General features: G+C 38.7%; 1 protein-coding gene across 1 annotated transcript in view; it reads left to right on the top strand.

Moving 5' to 3' along the window:
* The window catches only part of cacna1ea (calcium channel, voltage-dependent, R type, alpha 1E subunit a), a 191,879-nt gene that overhangs the window by 95,844 nt on the left and 73,804 nt on the right, over positions 1-22,231 (top strand). Inside the window, exons 6-9 of the mRNA XM_066692001.1 lie at positions 187-377; positions 19,808-19,911; positions 20,458-20,573; positions 21,648-21,701. Of these exons, the coding sequence (XP_066548098.1) occupies positions 187-377; positions 19,808-19,911; positions 20,458-20,573; positions 21,648-21,701 (465 nt within the window). The remainder of the gene's footprint in view (positions 1-186; positions 378-19,807; positions 19,912-20,457; positions 20,574-21,647; positions 21,702-22,231) is intronic.

Here is a 22,231-nt window from a genome sequence, read left to right as displayed (position 1 = left end):
ATGTGAGAAGTTGAATCTGTTTCAGAACAATCCATAATGGTATGATATTGCATGGACTGTTATTACATAAGCTAGAAACACATCATCAGATTGAAATTGATTCATGTAGCAATTTAACAGCAATAGCCATTATTATTGCTGTTCCCTTACTGGTGAATTCTGAAATGTGGACTTGTGTTGTTCCAGACAACGAGACCAAGGATGCATCAGAGATCGACTTTCCCTGCGGAATTAGGGAGTGTCCCGAGAAATACGACTGTAAGCCATACTGGATCGGTCCGAATGATGGGATTACTCAGTTTGACAACATCCTTTTCGCTGTGCTGACTGTCTTCCAGTGCATCACCATGGAGGGATGGACCACCGTCCTTTATAACGTAAGTCAGCCTGCTTATAGATAGGTGCACAGTCAGACATCTCATCTTTTCATTTCAGGGAATGAGGGGAATTGTTGTAAATGCTGGAGAGTGCATCTAAAGATCAAGTTGTTTTCAAGATGCTGTCAGTCCCCACATTTTGCTGCAAGTAACAAGGAAAAAACATTTGAATGCATATGAAATAATGTCCAGGAGAATGTACTGAAATACCTTTTGAAAACCGACTGTAATACATTTAATAAATATGGCTGTACTGTATATATCAATATGTTTCTATACTCAGACATCTTTTTAAAAATGTTTTTCTCATTTGATCATAAAACTTTGATAGACAGTTTTAAAAGTATCAAAAACAAGAGTGAAATTTAGGTTCACTTTCCTCTCAGGGAGATCTTCAATGGTCCTTTTACTGTTCAGGTTCTGGATTTCCCTCTGAACATCCACATGTCCCTTGATGCTTCATTCTGGAGTTATCTGCTGTTAAAGTGGAAGTCATGGCATAATTTTGTTAAAGATAGGGTGATGTTACAATGTTGTCTCCAGGTCTAAACTAGTGATGAAGTTCTTTAAGAGGGTCTGTGTTTCATCTTAGTCAAAGAATAATAATCTTGATTGATGGAATGAAGAGGAACATCTTTTAGAATTGTCTGTCTTTATTCATCAGTGCAGGATTCAAATAATAAAGTGCATTCAATGGCAGACACAAAGGGACTTGTTTCAGACACTATTCTGAATGGCAGTTTCTTTTGTTCTTTCTCAAACATTTGGTTGTTAGCCTATGTTGTTGAAACATCTCCGCTAGATAAAGTTCTCTGATATGCTGCTAATGGTGCTTTTTATAAATTAGGATGAACAGAATAGTTTACCTAGACAACATGTGACTAACCATTATCAATCAATTAAATGTTTTATACAGTGTTGTTCAGTGTGAACGTGTTCAGTGTGACCACCTTGTAAGGTGGAGAAAGGTGATGCTACAAAGATGTGCATAATGAAAAGAAAATACCTGAAAACACATTCATGACAATCATTTATGGGGGCTCTGTGTGCTGAGCAATCATGCCTTATTAAAGTAGGAGCTATTCTTCCCAAAGTGTCAGTAGGTGTATTCATATGGCTGGGAGCCTTGAACAACAGCATCATGGGAAGAGAATGGAAGAGGTGGAGGGGAGAGCACGAACACCCTATGTCTGTCCTTAATAAGTATGACTTGATATAACTTTGTCTGTAGCTTCAAAGTATAAAAGATTCACCACCAAACAAACTTTAAATCTCCATCTGTCTGGATATTTAACAGGAGAAACCTGCATTGGCCAATAATAAGACTTTTTCATTTATCACTACAGTAGGCCAACATCTGAGCATACAATGGGATTAAGAAGACATTTGCCATATGGAAAACCTGATTACAGTACATGTCCTTTTCTTTGTCTAAAACAGCTACTGTCCAGATTATAATTATCCACAGTTTTCAGTTTTAAATGTGTATTATTTGTAGTGTTTTGCCTTTGACTTTGTTTCTAAGCTGTTTTAAATGATATTTCAAGGATGGATGTCCTATTTGTTTTGTTGTTGTTTGGTGAATAGAAGTGGTGCATCATAGAAGTCAGCCACCCAGAAAACAGTGGGTAGTCAACTGGAAGCAAGCAAATTAGCTGACTTATGGTGGTAGTCTAAAGCAAATAAAGGTCAACTTGCTGGCTTTCCATCTGTTTAAAAAAAAAACTTGACCACTTGTTGCTTGCTAATCAAAGCTGAACTGCTAATTAATAGAAAGCAGGAGGCACAGTGGGCAGAGCTGTGCTGCAGGGCATGGACAAAATGTCACAGAGACAGGCTGGACTCGCTGCTTTTTTGTGTCATGTACAGTTTATCTTTTTCTATTTTTTGAGATTGGTCATGGGAATTGAAAATGGAAATGTAGCTCCTGCAACTGTTAATTTGGGCACTGCTCTCTGGTGTATATGACTGTTAGATTCAGCCAGCCAGTTAAGCCGAAATGCTTGGAAATATAATTACTCCATATTTAAGTTAAAGCTGCTGAAAGCTGTTCTGGTAAATGTGAGTGAAGATACTCTTTTTAGTTGTTGTAAGGATGGGATGTAAGACCCAATGCTTTTGAACAGTTTGGTTTGGAATGCTTTGTGTTCTGCTACTTTTTAATTTAAGTCTTAATGATTGCATCATTCCATGGCAAAGTTGCATTGTCAGCTATTAGTTTATTTATTTGTGCTGTGTATTTCTGACCATGGTACTATCTTGTGTGGTGATTTAGGCTACATGTGAAGTACTTTCTTACATGTAAACAGAAACAATATTAATGTCTCTTTTTTATTTTCTTCAAATGTATAATTTTTCAACTGGATTTGCTAGCTGTAAGATGCTGAGAGTGAAATATACAAAGAGATATGGTAGGGAGTTTCTTTGTTTTTAAATCAACACAATGAAAGTGTGACATGAGTATTTACAGATGTTACTTTGGAAGCCTTAGGGCCACTTTGCCATGATCTGTTGAGTGTGATGTTAAAGATTCTTGACTTTTCACATCAAACAAGACCCCTTCTACCTTTCTCAAGGATTGTACTAAATGATCTCTCTGATACAGATCCCCGGCACATGGATTGTTTTCATTCAGTATATCTCCTTATTTTTCATACAATGACCCATTTAAACTGGAGTAATCTAGGTCATGTACCTTGGTCAGGAGGACAACAGCAGTTTCCCCAACCTGGGATCAAACCCACAACCCTCTGCTCCATAGACACTATGCCACACTGCCGCTCACCTCCTTCCACAGGTGATGAGATGATATCAAATACAAGCATCCCTCCTTTCCTTGAATATGCAATCAATCTGAGACGGACATAGCAAGTAATTATGATGACTAAATAAAGCCAAAGGTACTTGATACCTGCACCTGCATTGTTATTCACCTGTGTCTGCTCTGCCCGTTCCTTTGATGCCAGATTGTGTTCCGTGTTCCCACACACAATGGCAGATAATAATAACTGCTCTGCAGCCCCCAGGTCACACGGCCAGCTGAATCTGCTGATATGAATGCCAAGAGTGCACACATTGTTTGTGTTTGCTCCTTTAATATGGCAGTGTCTGAAATTAATTTCAATTGCTTGTCAATTAAGTAACATCTGCTTGCTGTTAAGAATTGTTACAGGACTAGGCATCCGCAACATGGATATTGAGGTTTCAGTTTCATAGAGGTCACAGGTAGCAAACAGACTAAAAGACTAAAAGGAAAGCAAGACACCCTTGATGTACACGCACACTGCTTATTTCAGAGAGGCGAAATTGAATGCAGGGTAACCGTTAGAGACTGGAATTACTTTCTTCTTCCTCTAGTCTAATGTAAGACAGATATAAAGTAGGCAATTACACAGTGTAAAAGCCAAACACAAAAATCAACACTTAAATGAAGACATGAGAGAATCCTCGAGCTATTGTCAGTTTTTCATCATAAATCACATTCCAGTAGCTTTCCCTCCTGCGACGGTGATGCCTGTAATTAATTCTGATCGTTTATTACTCCAATGTTATGGCATCTGTTTACAGCTTGAGAAAACAATGTCACCTTTTCCCTCACTCTACCTCAACAGTTTTCATTACATTTCACCCCAATTGTGGTTCTCAATTATGGTTAGAGGGTCATCACAGGAAAGCCCCATAGATGAATAAAATAAAACCAGTCCTCCGTGTTCCTGTCACTGTGTGTTGGGACCTTCAGAGAGTGAAACCCCTCACACCTGACATGCTTTTGCTTTAACTAAGCAGACATACATAGCCGCTTTGGAGCCAAGGTCATGGTGGGCTGTCTTTTTCCAATAGAATGTTCGTCCGTGGTGGGGAGTGGGGGGATTTTAAATGTGCTGCCATTGATTATGAAAAATAATTATTGATTGCATGAAAAGAACTTTGCCGGCTTTTGTTGTTTCTCCCAAGCTGTTTTGGCGGCGCATTCGCTCTGGTTGTCAAGGACGTTTGTCACAATAAACCTCACACGCTTAAAGAGAAAGAAAATACCACTTCTTCAACAACAGATGAAGCAACACGTTTGTTTAAAGGGCTTCAGCATAATGTCCTTGAAGTAATGCTTGTTGTATTTTGTTTTTTTCTTACTTCATGGTTATAATGTGACACTTGCTCATACAAAGTTATTGTATAGAGAGTAAGTAATTGGGTTACCACGAATGTAACTGTCTTCTCAGCTGTTCCACTGGCATCTACTCCTCTTTCTGGTGTGAGAGATGGACTGTAGGCATGTAGATTGGGCTTGCAAGATAAACAGTAGCAAATGGTGGCTTTGATAGACGTGTATCGGAGGAAGTGTGTTGTCTTGCACCTTCTGGAGCAGCACTGCAGTGGTAGCCATGAACCAAGTTCAGTAATTGGTGATTCCAAAAAAGACAGGGTTATAATTGGAGATCTCACATCTATATTGATATCTATCTATATATTTAGATATTGACAGTGTATATCCTCATGTGTTGCTACTATGGTTAGAGTAATATGCCGTGACAGATTTTATTTCTGGTGCTCAGGGGTTAATCAGTTGGATTCAGTCTCATGATGATAATATGTTTCAAAATATATTTTGTTATGGAGATAAATGATTGCAATATTTAGCACATCTTGAATGCGGCTCTTATTGAAATGATACTTCTTTACTGTGACAAACCAAACCTAAGATGAGGTATTACTATCTTCTTTACTACAGAGTGATAGACAGTCAGGTCTTCTTCAAGCACTTGTGCATCACTTCCTTTGTCTCTCGTTTTATTCGACTGATTTGAACATAGATCAGTGTATGTCACACTAATTGTGTATCCCCTTGCTGTCAGGCCTCAGACCTGCAGTATTGCTCTCTTTCTTACCCAACTGCAACTCTGCTCACGCACAGTATGTTTCTGTCATGCATACATTTCTATCACCTCTTAATTTCCATGACAAGCCCCACTAATTCCATACATTGTATGTGCATTCAGACCCTAATTTATCAACAGTGCCTGTCATTTTACTCCTCATTGTTTATATCTTGAAAGCTAGTCTGCAAGCAAACCTCTTCATGGTGGTGCTTCATAGTGGGGTTTTTTGTACCTGTGTGTCTTGTCACTGCTGGAAGAGAAACATCATACAAATCCTGGGTTTCGGGTTCTCCATCTCTCACGGCTTGGGGTTTAGCGTTGTGTGCGTGCCTGCAATTAACAAACAAGACCAAGAAAAGACACAGTATTATGTCCCTATTGTAGCAGTGGAGGAAATTATTGCAGTGCAGGCTGTTTGTACATCCAAGATAAATGATCATAGGCAGATTTTATCAATGTATTCCAAAACTAAAATAAATATACAAATATAAACATCAATAAGATCTATGTGATGTGTTTTGCTTTTACACCTAGTTCTTTTCCACCCCCAGATGTTAACAGACATTCAAAGCCTCCATATGGTTAAACATTGTGGGTTGAAATATTAAATTAATTACAAAAAATGTATTGTACCCCCCCCCACCCCATTTTCCATTTTAGAGGCATCCAAACAGAGGTAAAAAAATATATATATTGTTATAGAACTGTGTGATGAACATATGTGAGAATAATTATACCCTCCCAGTAGTAGAAGAAAGGCAGGGTGACAGTGTGCTTTTCTCAATCTAGAAAGATGGCGGTACAGTTAGGTCCATACATATTTGGACAGTGACACAATTGTCATATTTTTGGTTCTGTACGCCACCACAATGCATTTGAAAGGAAACAATCAAGATGCTCTTTAAGTGTAGACTTTCATCTTTAATTTGAGGGTAGTTATATCCAAATTGGGTGAACAGTGTAGGAATTACACCCATTTTTATATGTGGTCCCCGCAATTCTAGGGACTCAAAAGTAATTGGACAAATTAACTTTAGTTCCTGCTTCTTCTTGGGGCATTTTTCCTAAAGACAGCTGCAGTACAGGCCTGGCAGAGCATCACCAGGGAAGAAACCCAGCATCTGGTGATGTCTATGGGTTCCAAACTTCAGGCAGTCATTGACTGCAAAGGATTTGCAACCAAGTATTGAAACTCACAATTTAATTAATGATTATGTTAGTTTGTCCAATTACTTTTGAGTCCCTAAAATTGGGGGGACCACATATAAAAATGGGTCAAATCCATTGTGGTGGCGTACACAGCCAAAATGATGAAAATTGTGTCACTGTCCAAATATTAATTGACCTAACTGTATACAGTCCAAAAGTAGCTGCCTTGAATCTGTGTCTGCTTGGAGCACTCTGTGATGCTAAGCCATTCACACAGCTCTGGTATGAGATTAAAACAGGCCTCATTGGCACCCCTGTAAAACCCTAACAGAGAACCCTACATAAACCCGGTGTGTGAAGAGCTGCATTTGACTGTTGGAGCCCCAGATCGCTGTCCACACGCTCTTCCCTGCTCCTCTTCCTTGGAGGGGCCTCTAATGCAAGGATGCTTTCAGCAAACATGCAGCATGAGTCGGTATTAGAAGAGTGGCAATGAAGTGTCAATCAATCAATCTTTCTTTCTTTGGTATAGTGCCCTTCGCAGGCTTATGTTATCAATACAGAAAGTAAAGGAAACCATTAGGCGCTGAGAGAGATGAACTACAACTCCTACAGGAGGACAGACTGTTACAGGTGTATTCTGGACTGGCTGACGATTGGACATGATACAGTTTGGACTACCTGCGAGTACTGAATTACAATAATCAAGTCTAGACATGATAAAAGCATGTGTTCAGTTCTCTGTATCCTGTTAGAAGAAGTTAGAAATATTTCAGAGATGAAGGAAAGATTTTCTGGTCACATTTTTAATCCTATTTCTGGACATTAGATTCTGACATTTCTGACATTTCAGCATTAAATGAAAATAAATGAACTTCTCCATTTCATTTTCACTCTGGTGTAACTGATAGTTTAAATGGAAAGAAAAAATCACTTTTGCCAAACAACATCAAAAACACAAAATAAACTAACAGAAAGCATAATAAGTGATATTACTGGTATTGGCAGTTCTTTTTAGTTAGTTAAATTAGTTCTCCTCCTTCTAATTGAACAGGCTCATTATGACTTGAAAACTTGATTGAGAACATAAGCCAAGCACTGGAAGTAAGAAATTAAATATGGAACAGAAAATGCTTTTATTTCATCAGGTTAGTTTACTTTTAATTAAATATAAGTTAAATAAGAATTAATGTCCAAAACAAGGTTTAAAGTTATCTCCGGATCAACCTACATTTGCATCGGCCTGTGGATCACCTGGAAGACCGACCTGGACCACACTTTGAGACCCGCTGATCTAGATGAAAGTGTGTAGATTTATTTTTACAGTGATGTTGTTAACCTTTGAGGTATGTCATGTTACTCACTGTTTAACCTTGTAAGTCACCCTGAATAAAGGATACGTTCGGCTAAATATTTAATAAGAAGACGAATCTCCCGCATTTTAGGTGAAAAATGTCACGAATTCACTGCTTGCTTAAGATTCACTATTGTGACTGTTGGGGTATCTGGATCCATGCTGGTAAGGCTGGCAGTCATCATATCATGCAATTACCGTTTTTACTCTGGGAAACAGATGGGACTGTAGGCGTACAGCACGGCCATGATGTTTCACGCTGCCACACGCCTGCCCGCTCATTGCCCATGCTGACGAATCAGGGATGCCCAAACTCATGAGGAAGCTTCCCCCTCACCAGTTGTGATTCATTTCAGTGCGTTTCATCTCAAGTTTGCAATGTCCACTTCAGGGAACTTAGGACTGGGTTGTGGTCACTGAGTTATGTTTCCATTAAGATAATTAAAAATCCTCTTCAACCATTTAAGTGCCTTCTCAGTATGTAATTAAACACAGCGGTCACTTTGTTAAATTAAATTATTAAATGTGTATTTTGAGCCTTGTGATCTTTGAGTTACGTTCAGATGAACCACACTAAGGTTCATCTTCAAAATAGTGTAGTTCTGCCAGTTCCTCTTTAAGTGTTCAAGGTCAAGATCTCACTTACTTTGATACAACGAAAGCCTTATTTGATCAATAACAAAACAAACTTGTGCCCAGAGAAGAACAGGGTAAACTCTATTTACAGTGTGATTTGTATGTGTTGGAACAGAACATCTTTTTTTGATCTTCTTCTTGGTGGTATTTTGATCTTGAGATCCATAGCTTATTGAATCAGTGTGTGGTCTGTTCATCTTGCAGTTTGTCTGGCTCCATGCTGTTTTGCGATATCACCTTGTATATCACAGCAGTGAGATTCCCTTGAGTTATTGTTTTCTGTGCTTAGTAACCACGTAACTATTGGTGACAAAATGCACGTTAACTAGTATTTAGCTCTCTGTGTGCCCAATTTAAATATGGCCTTTCTCTTCATTTGCATGGCATTGTGAAGAATGGGTGGTTGCCAGGGAATACACTTGCCACAGAAACAAAGTTTTCCAGGGTCATCCTTACTTTGGCATGAGTGGAACCTCTCTAGGTAAAATATCACATTGGAAATAATCTGGCATTTTGAAATTGTATTTATTTGAATGTATTAAATATTCTGTTATACTTATGTATGCTGTGTCTGTGAATCTTTCCCCTTGGCTCTGCAGATAATTATTTGCTGTGAGAGAACTAGTGCCTAAAGCTCAACTGCTGAAAGGTCTTTAGCTGTTTGCTTGAGAGTGTGCATGGCATACTAAAAGCTGAGAAGTGCAACACGGATATCTTCCCCAGCTTCTAATTCACACTCAATGTAAATAACGGAAAGTGCAACTAGTGAAGACATTCAGTGACAGGATGGAAAAGACAGGAGTGTGCAAGTGTAACTGTCCTATCTTCCTGGGATGCAGAATCTCTTTGCAATGCACTAGGGATGAGTGTACTGCTGAATTTATGAGCCTTTACATTGGTGTCAGTTTGTGTGTTTTTCTCATCTGTTTACAGTCTCTCTCTCTCTCTAAACCCTTTATCTTTAAACACTAAGAAAACAGAAATATCACCTTTTAACCACCAATTAAAAAATGATCAGCCCTGAACCCAAACATCTGTTTTCAATCAGTGTACTTTTTCTTTTAGGAATAATGGTAGTGACTCCAGATGTCACATAGTATTACTTAAACAGTGCAGACATTAATTTTCAGGAGTATTGTGCTGTTCACACATCACTTTAGGTGTTGATTGTTCTATGAATATAATATATAGATTTTTTTTTTTTCCTCTTCAGATCTAATCTTCCTAACAGTGGGGAGTTTCTCATTTGCACTAAAGGCTGGTGACACTGCTGTTTTGCCACAATAGGGCGAAATGGAGAAAATATAAATGTGTAGTTGTTAACTGCTTATTGTACTGAAGTCATTCAGCAAACGGCTTTGAAGGGAAGGTCTGACAGATGGAAAGTTTCTGTTTCTGTTTCTTAAAACTCAAAACAAACACTCACCCAGCATTGTGTAAAATATATTTTATATTTGGAAATCACCAGTATTATATATATATATATATATATATATATATATATATATATATATATATTCTGTAAGTGATATAGTTGAGGAAACTTTCACAGCTGATGCACACAGTTATACAATACTCCCAGATAAAGATCATTTCAAAATAGAGTAGTACATCTAGAACATCTTTAAAAATGATCATGTATACTCGGCACAGAACAGTAATTCAGAAATGATCGGGTCTGAGGAATCATAGCAGTGCAATGAATGCCATATTGTACAACAGGCCATTTCTCACAAAGGGTAATCTCTCAGTAGTTACTTATGCAAAGGCATGAGGCTGTGTTTTCCAGGGTTAACTGCATAAAACAGCCCTGCATGCTCTGTATCTATGTCGTCTTTGCCTGTGGTCGGGTTTGCTCTTGTGTGCGCATAGCACGATGTCTGTGTCGTCTGCCAGCCTGTGATGCCTAGTGGGAGGGGCAGGTCAGATAGACACAGAGGTTTGATCTGGGCAGGTTGATTTCCTACAGAGTTAAAAAAAAATCAAAACCATCTATGATTGTGATTGGTGCATGGACCACGGAAGCAGTGGGGTTGGACAAAATCCTAAAAATAAAGAAGTAATGTACTAATGACAACAAGTGATAATATATATCAGTACAATGCCTAATAATGATATGCATTGTATTTTCATTTACTACATTTCACATTGCCTAATTAGGCTCCTTGCGCTGTCACTGTGCTTAGTCCCACTTTCAAGAAGCAAATTACCCAATCAGGTGCGTCATATATTTCCTGCCTCCAAAAGGCATGTAACCAATCAGATGTCAGCAAGCTTGTGACAGGTTAGAATTATTTAAAACACAAAACCGGGAAAATAAAATACTGGAGTTTGGAGTTTGCAGTGTGAAATGGAAGTAAGATACCGTTTTATATATTCTATATGTTTACATTTTGTATACATACTGGTATTAATACTGTACGTATTGCATTTCCATTGTGTTTTCATTGTTCTAATGTACAATTTTCAACATTAATTTTGATCATTAACAGTAGGCTATAGGCTACAGTATAAATTCACTATAAAAAATGATCAGGTGTCTTTGTTGGTAGGCTTACAGAAAAACGTTTCTCCAATCTGGCAAACATGCAGTTAGGGCTTAACTAACTCGGGAAGGGAGACATATATATACACTCACCTAAAGGATTATTAGGAACACCTGTTCAATTTCTCATTAATGCAATTATTTAATCAACCAATCACATGGCAGTTGCTTCAATGCATTTAGGGGTGTGGTCCTGGTCAAGACAATCTCCTGAACTCCAAACTGAATGTCTGAATGGGAAAGAAAGGTGATTTAAGCAATTTTGAGCGTGGCATGGTTGTTGGTGCCAGACGGGCCGGTCTGAGTATTTCACAATCTGCTCAGTTACTGGGATTTTCACACACAACCATTTCTAGGGTTTACAAAGAATGGTGTGAAAAGGGAAAAACATCCAGTATGCGGCAGTCCTGTGGGCGAAAATGCCTTGTTGATGCTAGAGGTCAGAGGAGAATGGGCCGACTGATTCAAGCTGATAGATGAGCAACTTTGACTGAAATAACCACTCGTTACAACCGAGGTATGCAGCAAAGCATTTGTGAAGCCACAACACGTACAACCTTGAGGCGGATGGGCTACAACAGCAGAAGACCCCACCGGGTACCACTCATCTCCACTACAAATAGGAAAAAGAGGCTACAATTTGCACAAGCTCACCAAAATTGGACAGTTGAAGACTGGAAAAATGTTGCCTGGTCTGATGAGTCTCGATTTCTGTTGAGACATTCAGATGGTAGAGTCAGAATTTGGCGTAAACAGAATGAGAACATGGATCCATCATGCCTTGTTACCACTGTGCAGGCTGCTGGTGGTGGTGTAATGGTGTGGGGGATGTTTTCTTGGCACACTTTAGGCCCCTTAGTGCCAATTGGGCATCGTTTAAATGCCACGGCCTACCTGAGCATTGTTTCTGACCATGTCCATCCCTTTATGACCACCATGTACCCATCCTCTGATGGCTACTTCCAGCAGGATAATGCACCATGTCACAAAGGTCGAATCATTTCAAATTGGTTTCTTGAACATGACAATGAGTTCACTGTACTAAACTGGCCCCCACAGTCACCAGATCTCAACCCAATAGAGCATCTTTGGGATGTGGTGGAACGGGAGCTTCGTGCCCTGGATGTGCATCCCACAAATCTCCATCAACTGCAAGATGCTATCCTATCAATATGGGCCAAGATTTCTAAAGAATGCTTTCAGCACCTTGTTGAATCAGTGCCACGTAGAATTAAGGCAGTTCTGAAGGCGAAAGAGGGTCAAACACAGTATTAGTATGGTGTTCCTAATAATCCTTTAGGTGAGTGTATATGTATGTATGTGTGTGTGTGTGTGTGTGTGTGTGTATAGGCCTTTTTATATGCTCTAATTAGGCTACATACGTACTAAGCAGCTAAGTGAACTGTGACCAGAACAGGAAGATTTGTCTTTTTAAAATATTAGTTTTTACCTTGGAAAGAAATTAACTGCGGCTGCTGCTGAGTGCTTTGTCAGCCCAGGGTTTGCGACACTTGAAGCGTTGTTTGGCTTCTGTTAATCTCCCTTGAATGATGTCTTTCCTTCAGAGCTTGTGGGCCTGCTCTCTCTTCAATATGCAGACGTACCTGCTGGTCCAGGTATTGGTTTTCCGTCCTCCTGAGCGAGAACCGGAGCCATGTTATCGTCTCACTGTGGGCTGTGCTTCGCTGGGCATAATTAAACATTCATTTGTCATTTCAAAACCCATAATGAATATTGATGTCTAATGTTATTTTATATATATTCTTTTTTATCATTGAGTTCTCCAAAACCAACTACATATATTTGATATGCTTTTAGGTTTTATAAGTGAAACTGTCTAATGATTTTGTTATATCAGTGTTTTGATGCTTCCCTAATGTAATAAAGGGGTTGTTTTTATTTGCATTTCGTTTTTATTTCTTTCTACTGGGGAAAGATATTCAGTATTGCTAAAACCCAATGGGGTAGAGAGCAGGAGGCATAGAAACCGTGCCTAGTGCCCAGGATTTAACTATAATATGGATCATTTCCAATACGTTTTTTTGTGGTTGTTAATTCCCCCCAAATTGTGGGATATTCAATTTTAAGTGTTCCCCCCCATATAAATTCAGGTGATGCCTATTTAATGAACTACTACTGACAAACTTGATGAGTATTTTGGTATAATGTATTGTGAAGTAAATATTGTTAACAATTTATAATAGGGTTACACAGCAGCAATTAACAGACTATATATTATTAATAAATTATGTAAAACGTATAAAGGCATTTTGAATTAAGTCATTAGCTCTTATTCATGTAACCTTATTATAAAGTATTACCAGTATATTCTTCCAGGCATTTATTTCTTTAAAAAAATATATTTATTCTAAATCTCATTAAAACAATAAATAAAGCAGCAAATGATTTCATAACACCAGCAAATCTTCTTATGTCATCTTCCCATCCTATATGTTGTTGTCATCTTTTGTCCATCTTTGATCTGTTAATCTTGCAATGTGTCCGGTCCACTGCCATTTTAACATTTACACTCTTTCGATGAGGTCATACTTTCCTTTGTTCTGGGATTCTTTTATTTGGTTTTCTGTCTCCTCTCGTTATTCTCAGCATGCATCTGTCCATGCTGCTTTGTGTTGTTTTGTAGTTTCTGTATTATTTTGCATTTTACTAACCAGGTTACAGACATAAGTGAGCACTAGTAGTATGCATTGATCAAATACTTTACTCTTCAGGCAGATGGGAGGATTTCCTAGCAATAGCATGTTGTTTCTTCCAAATCACCCCATCCCATTTTTACTCTTTTGATTTATTCCATAAGATTTCAATCTGTGCTAACCTGTTGATCAAGGTAGATATATCTTGACTTCTTCAAGTATCTTTTGATCTGCCTAAAGTTTCTTAGTTTTAACAAAACTGTTGACATGTTTACTCAAGTTCATTTTCTTACTTGCATCCAAGTGCTGCAGGTCTTCAGAATGTAATCTACAAATCATAGGTTGTACAAATAAACTCCATTTATCGTGATTTCTTTTAGTTCCCAGTCCAAACTCATGAACACTTCAAGTCTTGCCATGGAGAGTTTTGGAGAGATTGTCTCCTTGACGTATTCCTTTTAATGAGATTTATATGCGTTTCCTCTATGTTTGGATGTTTGGAGCCCTTTTGATTTCTTAGAGACGCAGTTTGCATATATCCCCAATTAATCTATTGTATTCTCGTAGTTGATAAGCCCAGGCACAGCAGAAGCTCATATTTTCTCAGAAGAGACATGGTCTTGTCGGAGTTTAACCGCTCCATCCAGCCAATGTCTTCCAAGAAGCACAGTAAACTTTAGCACTGTAGTACTTCTACTGATTCACTATTTTGTCTATGTTGTGAAGACTGCAAAAATCAGACTATATATATATATGTGTGTGTGTGTGTGTGTGTGTGTGTGTGTGTGTGTGTGTGTGTCCACCCAGGAGGGCACTGCATTCCCCAGAGGCCCTAGGGGATGAATCACTCAGGGGAAGCACCTGACCCCTTGATTGGTCTGGCTCCTGCATTAAGGCAGGAAGCCAGCACACCTTTCTGTGTTTGTTGGGTGTGTAGGAGCTGGAGGGAAAGCAGGGCTTCCCTAGAGTAACCCCACCATTTTATTAGGGCTGTCAGTTGATTGTTAAACAATGGCCATTATTTGATTAATTGGTAGATGAATCGTGCACTTATTAAAATAAATGTAACAGTCTTAGTGGCTGTGCTACACAGTAATACGTTAATAAATACTACACATTGATATTATAGTATAACAACGCTGAATGGGAATGGTCAATGGTTTGTATTGTTAAAAAAACACTAAATAATTATAAGTATAATACAAAAATAATTACTCACTGTTCAGTGAAGCACAAGCATTGCCTGTTTAGCCACAATGTGGCCAGTGCATTCTCCCTCCCCTCTCCTAGGCTACAGCAAATGGATGTTTTGCTCAAAAATGATACAGTAAACTACTCACACTGCCCTTGTAAGAAAAGCATTCATTGAAAATGAAACAGAAAACCTTTCCTTTGTCTTCACTGTTTCCTTCCGAATCCAGTTTGAATGCAAAGATAGACTTTAGCGGCTTGTAACCCTTGATTTTGTGCACGAATACAGTCCTGTAGATCTATAAAGTCTATAATGAAGAACAAAAACAAATTCTCGACTAAACAGAGAAAGTAATAATCGTCAATCAATTATTGATCAATAGGACCGATTAAACAATTAATCAAGGCAGTCCCCCCATATATATATATATATATATATATATATATATATATATATATATATACACTCACCTAAAGGATTATTAGGAACACCTGTTCAATTTCTCATTAATGCAATTATCTAACCAACCAATCACATGGCAGTTGCTTCAATGCATTTAGGGGTGTGGTCCTGGTCAAGACAATCTCCTGAACTCCAAACTGAATGTCTGAATGGGAAAGAAAGGTGATTTAAGCAATTTTGAGCGTGGCATGGTTGTTGGTGCCAGACGGGCCGGTCTGAGTATTTCACAATCTGCTCAATCTGTTACTGGGATTTTCACGCACAACCATTTCTAGGGTTTACAAAGAATGGTGTGAAAAGGGAAAAACATCCAGTATGCGGCAGTCCTGTGGGCGAAAATGCCTTGTTGATGCTAGAGGTCAGAGGAGAATGGGCCGACTGATTCAAGCTGATAGATGAGCAACTTTGACTGAAATAACCACTCGTTACAACCGAGGTATGCAGCAAAGCATTTGTGAAGCCACAACACATACAACCTTGAGGCGGATGGGCTACAACAGCAGAAGACCCCACCGGGTACCACTCATCTCCACTACAGATAGGAAAAAGAGGCTACAATTTGCACAAGCTCACCAAAATTGGACAGTTGAAGACTGGAAAAATGTTGCCTGGTCTGATGAGTCTCGATTTCTGTTGAGACATTCAGATGGTAGAGTCAGAATTTGGCGTAAACAGAATGAGAACATGGATCCATCATGCCTTGTTACCACTGTGCAGGCTGGTGGTGGTGGTGTAATGGTGTGGGGGATGTTTTCTTGGCACACTTTAGGCCCCTTAGTGCCAATTGGGCATCGTTTAAATGCCACGACCTACCTGAGCATTGTTTCTGACCATGTCCATCCCTTTATGACCACCATGTACCCATCCTCTGATGGCTATTTCCAGCAGGATAATGCACCATGTCACAAAGGTCGAATCATTTCAAATTGGTTTCTTGAACATGACAATGAGTTCACTGTACTAAACTGGCCCCCACAGTCACCAGATCTCAACTCAATAGAGCATCTTTGGGATGTGGTGGAACGGGAGCTTCGTGCCCTGGATGTGCATCCCACAAATCTCCATCAACTGCAAGATGCTATCCTATCAATATGGGCCAACATTTCTAAAGAATGCTTTCAGCACCTTGTTGAATCAGTGCCACGTAGAATTAAGGCAGTTCTGAAGGCGAAAGAGGGTCAAACACAGTATTAGTATGGTGTTCCTAATAATCCTTTAGGTGAGTGTATATATATATATATATATATATATATATATATACATTTTTATTTCTCTTCTTAAGATCTTGGCACATAATTACCTATTTTGAACATCTTCCAAAACTTTTGAATTACAGTGGTTTGATTTCATCTGCTTTCATTTCAACGGCTTTTTTGTGTCATTTAAAAGAAGGACCAGGTATCATATGAGAACCCCCATGACTCCTAACTCAGTACTTACTTTTCAACTAGATAAGGAGTTCAAAGAATGGGAGAGACAGAGGGAAATATATATTTGATTTGATTTGCGAGGGATGCCAGGGAATCGTCCTCCACTGCATGCTTAATCCCCGACACACGATCTGAAGAGACTGAACGCATCAAATACAGTTGGATTGATTTCCTGTGTCCCTTTTCAGTTATAACCATGATTCCATAATTCTGTCTTGCTTCTTTTCTACTTCATGCTTTGACTCCAAAATAAATAAATAATAATAAGTAATGATTTAAAAAATAAATGCTTTGAAAACATTGGACTTTTACATATGTTATTAGTAAGCAGTTTGAACTGCAGCTCTTCTGAGGTAGTTTTCTGTCTTGCTTTCTGCTTCTGCCTCTAGTCAATGGCTCATCATTCAGAGCTTTACAAAGGTGCTCCCCAATCCTTCAAAGCTGGTTGCTTTAATGATGTGCTTGTCCAGAAGATCATGATGTAAAAGGATACCACAGGGAGGTTCTGAATTCTCTTGCTTTGAGGGAAGGACCCTGACTGAGACAAATAGCACTAATAGTAGACTACCCTAGTGAAGTGTGTCTTTTTATCCTCAAACAACTCATTTGCATTGCCCTTATAACGGCATGTAATGATACGAGTACAAATGGGGCTGTTAGAAAAATAAAACTCCCTCATTAAATGTCCTGTTTGCGTCATGCAGGCTAGTGACAGTAGTGCTAAAGAAGAAATACTGTACAAACCTCTTTTCTGCAATACTGCAGCAGGGATGAATCTTCTAAAGCATTTAATTATATCTGCGTCTCTTGTACCCTTCAACATAAATTTAAACTTCCCTCTTTAAAAATCTGCTACAAAACAGTTTGATTACCTCACGGTCCATTGTGATGCATTGCATGCATTCGTCTACTGTTGTGAGATTTCTATGAAAGCACAAATATAGGAATTGTTCCAAACTCAATAATAACAATAATAACAACAATTTTAATAATAATAATTGAATAAATAATGAATATTGTATTAAAAAATTAATTAATTCTGTGCTGTCTGGGGTGAACCTGTTATACTGCGCTGTGCCTGTGGGTGTGTGATTGCATTCAACACTTAAAGCACTCGGGTAGGTTGAACTTATTTAAAAACATGTCCCTCTGTACGAACGATCAGGGGCGAGAACAGTATTTGCTCTGTTCTGAGCCGCCTACGGTCACACAGGGGCCACAGGGGCCGGTCTGAGGGCTCGTTCAGAGCTGGGAACAATGCTATTGAAAAACTAAAGACTGAAACCTGGACACAAAGGCATTTTTCCTCTACTGTAGTTGTTAGTATTGTTGTTTTCTAAGACTCTAACTGACTTTAGACCACCAAACATCTTTTTAATTGCCGAAGCTTTCTGCTTCACCTTTGAATGTGTTACCTTTGATTCGAATGCATTGGAAAGGAAGTCGTAGGAAGCACCACTGTGTCTTAGACCTCCATTGAAGCACATCAGTAACTCCACGCTGTGCAGAAATGCTTCTGCCTGGGCTTTGTATGCATTTTACATTCATGGTGCACAATGCAGACGATGTATGTGGTGAGAAATTGAGTTTGTGTGTGTGTGTGCTCTGATTAAAAATGAAAAAGAAGTAAGAAACATGTGAACATGTGATGGCAGAAAAGACTTGTATGGCACACTTGCCTGTTTTAAACTTGACAGGCTTCACATAGTGCTTGAGTGTTCGGAGGCTTTGAGCTTGACTTCAAACAGCACAGCCGCAGGCGACGGCTCTGTTGGTTTCTCGGTGGAAACATGGGACTGGTTTTAACTTATTTTTGCAGCCCTTACTAGGGGCAGACATAGCAGTAGGCAATAGTAGGTATTACTTTCCATAATAATGAATGTGCCTATCATTTCATAGGAAAAAAAGTCGAGTCGTTTAGAAGCTCCACGCTGCTAATTTGACAGGCTGGAGGCACTTTTATTATGTTTTTACTTTTTAAATTACCATCCTACTCCCATGTATATATTTATTTAACAGGGAAATATACAATTAAAACTTGAATATTGTGTGAACCAGGCTTCAGGTCATTTCCCATGCCAGCCCCCAGATGCCCTCTATAACAGAAAATACTACAATATTTACAGTATTCTATATACCATCAATACAATCTATCATCTTCTTTCCAGATTCTCAAAATGGTTGCTAATTTAACATGTTTTATAATAGCGGCCAATCCAGAAGATAAAATGTTATCTATATTAAAATCTTATCAAGTAGTCCAGTTACTCATGTTTGCTGGTGTGATGTTCCTTCAACCAGAATGTAACTATACTATTACTCTACATGACATCTTAGACCAGTAATAAGCAGCCTGTCAATCAACTGGCCAGATCATTTTCTGGCTTCAGAAGGCACTGTAGTCTGACAGGCGAAACATAACCATCAATCATGCTGTGTTTAATGACCAATCATCACTTAGTGTTTGTGTTTTGCAGGATTAGAAATGCCATTAATTCTCCTGTAGGTGCTGCACATGTTGTTCTGAGTAATTTGCACAACTTCACACAATTTCATTTCCAATAAATAATTTTGCAACATACATAAAGAAATGGCATTAAGTCATTTAAGTAATCAAGTGTGAGCCATTTCCAGTGAGCCGGTGGTTTAGTGGTGGCAGAGAACTGGGAGTGAGAGGGAGCACACAATGTCTTTAAGTGGAGATGTTACACACTATTGTTTTGTCTATTTGGTTGCAATATCAAGAAAACATAAGAGAGGCACTGACTGAAGGATACTTGAAGTGGATCCTTGTTTTACTTTTTGAATCACTATTCTGCACACACAGTAGAATGTGAGGAGAACTATGCTCAATTGATATGCAGTGGTTGAGTACAAACCTAAAGGAAAATTAAATCATACCAGCTGGACTCCTTACGTTTTTATATATATGAGAGAGAGAGTTAAATATTAAACGAGAAAATAAATTATGAAATCAAGCTGCAAAGCGAAAAGCTTCTTCCTTGCAATCCTGCTGTTTCTGATAACCTGAAATGCGAGGACCTCACAGCTGTGGAGTGGGGTTGTGCGCAGGATGTACTTCATAGAAATACAAATGATTGACCTCATGTTGCCTTTGTTTTCCCTCATAGACCAATGATGCCTTAGGCCCTACCTGGAACTGGCTGTATTTTATCCCTCTTATTATCATTGGGTCCTTTTTTGTACTAAACCTTGTGCTGGGAGTTCTTTCAGGGTAAGTGGAAGCCCCTGGTTTGTAATAGAAGTTTGACGTTGACTTGAATTTGTTGCTTAAAATTAACAAACACACCTCTTACCCTGATTGTATTAAATCATCATATCAAAGTTGAATGTTTATATCTAAGTACTACTACTACTACTACTACTACTACTACTACTAATAATAATAATAATAATAATAATAATAATAATAATAATAATAATAATAATAATAATAATAATTCTGTTTCAAGGATTTTAAAAGTTCTGGTTGATACATCGTCTTGCAGCCTCCAAGAATTGCATTGAATAAAACTGTCTGCTAAATGACCCTTTATTGCATGTGGTTGAAGGTTTTATTTTGGTAAATCCACTGTATAAGCAACTTTCAGCAGTTCTGTCACTCTAAAATAAAACTGCACTCCTTAAAGTATGCCACTTAAAAAAAAAAGAACCATTCACCTGTATCAGATAGTATTCCTTTTTCAAACTACGTGATATGACACTGTAATTACAGACAACAGCCAGAGATTCCCTAAGGCATTTTCTCCTCTTCCCGCAGAGAGTTCGCCAAAGAAAGGGAGCGAGTGGAGAACCGCAGGGCATTCATGAAGCTGCGCAGACAACAGCAAATCGAGCGTGAACTGAACGGCTACCGAGCCTGGATTGACCGAGCAGGTACCGTCAAGGCAGCAAGAGTCCCTGTCAATCACACCAAGAGCTGGACCTGACCAGCGCATGGTCACTGTTGTTATTTAACTTTTTAAACACTTATTCCTTCTATGAAAAACATCTATTACATGTATTTTGACATTATTGATATTAAAAAAGGATAGTGTAACAATTATCCAAAGAAGAGAGAAGTATAGGATTTATCAGGCAGTTTACAAGTTTACAAAAGCCTTTTCCCCATATGAAGCACTCTCTGTCATCTACAATACAACAAGTGAGATCATTTGGAATAATTCATAATGCCATAACTGAGATCTTATGGAAGCCACGTGCTTGGAAACACAGTCTTCCTCGGTTAAGATAAGATGCTTCTGAAAACAAAAGTCTGGCATTAACAAAAATAAGCAGATTAAATCATAACTGCACACAGGTTCTTCGTTTACAGATTTTTTAAAGGCCACTTAACTTGATGAGCAGTCTATATATATGCAAGCGAGGACCCAAGTGTGGGAGCAAACAAAGTGAAGAACAGTCACCTTTTTTCCTTCTTCAACACAGTTTGGTATGAATATGACATACAGTGCAGATTAGTTGGGAAAGAGTCAGCTGGGCGATGTTTAATTGCTTTTTCAGGAGACATGGATGTTTCCTACACTTGGCTTTCAGAAGGCAACATGGTGTTGGGCAGATCTGACAACTTAGGCTTGTAAAGCATCATTTAATAATGTGCATTTTTATACAGGCTCAGGGCTTGTGATGGGTAACACGCAGGTACAACATATGAAGTGTTTTATCGAGGCCCAGTAGGAGAGTTGAGTTCATTTGGGATTATTTTTCAGGGCCAGTCACAATTTCGTTCCAAAGCAGCACAAACCACAGAGAGACTTGTCCATCTCTCTTGTCATCTGAAGAAGACCACTGTATCACTCAGGACACCTGTAATGCACATCAATCTTTTGTCATTGATGATATTAGCAATGATATGTGTGTTTTTTCTTTCAAGTTTCATAGGCCACTTTGACTCATCTTTTAGTCTCGTGTGCTTTGCTTTTCTCCGTGTGTTTGTTTCTACCTGAACAGAGGAGGTGATGCTGGCAGAAGAAAACAAAAATTCAGGGACGTCTGCTTTAGATGGTAAGATTTGCCCATTTCTTTTAAATTTGTAAAAAAGCTTTAAGAATGTAGCTTCCACACTGTGCTACTGTCTAATATGGTGGGTTCAATGCTCACCTATCTCTCATTGTTGTTGTGTGTCTGTGTCAGGCAGTTAGTGTCGCATATGCATGTCCAGCAACTCATTTTCCATTTGAATGCACATTTTAAATGACATTTCTCTTTCTATTGAAACAGAATTGACATCAGAGTGTTTTCCTTTGAAGCAGGGGCTTTTACTTCTGATACACCTAATCCGTGAACACTGCTGAGATATAGAATTCAACAGATCGGGGGTGGGGGGGTTATTTTGTGACCACAACACAACCTGGTTAAGCAACTTTTGCCCAGGAATCTGTGAGTGTGACACCATGAACAAATTGAAACAATCCAGGGTATAGATCAGGGATCAGCAATCCAGGCATTTGACAGTTGGGGCCAGATGTGGGAATGGATTGCGCATGTTTAAGAGTCGTAAACCTGTCAGAAACGAGGTAGAAATGTCAGGTGAC

Source organism: Amia ocellicauda, chromosome 19 (assembly GCF_036373705.1).
Source record: "Amia ocellicauda isolate fAmiCal2 chromosome 19, fAmiCal2.hap1, whole genome shotgun sequence".
Lineage (NCBI taxonomy): Eukaryota > Metazoa > Chordata > Actinopteri > Amiiformes > Amiidae > Amia > Amia ocellicauda.
The sequence above is the reverse complement of the archived record's forward strand: the minus strand, read 5'-3'. Positions and strand labels throughout refer to the sequence as shown.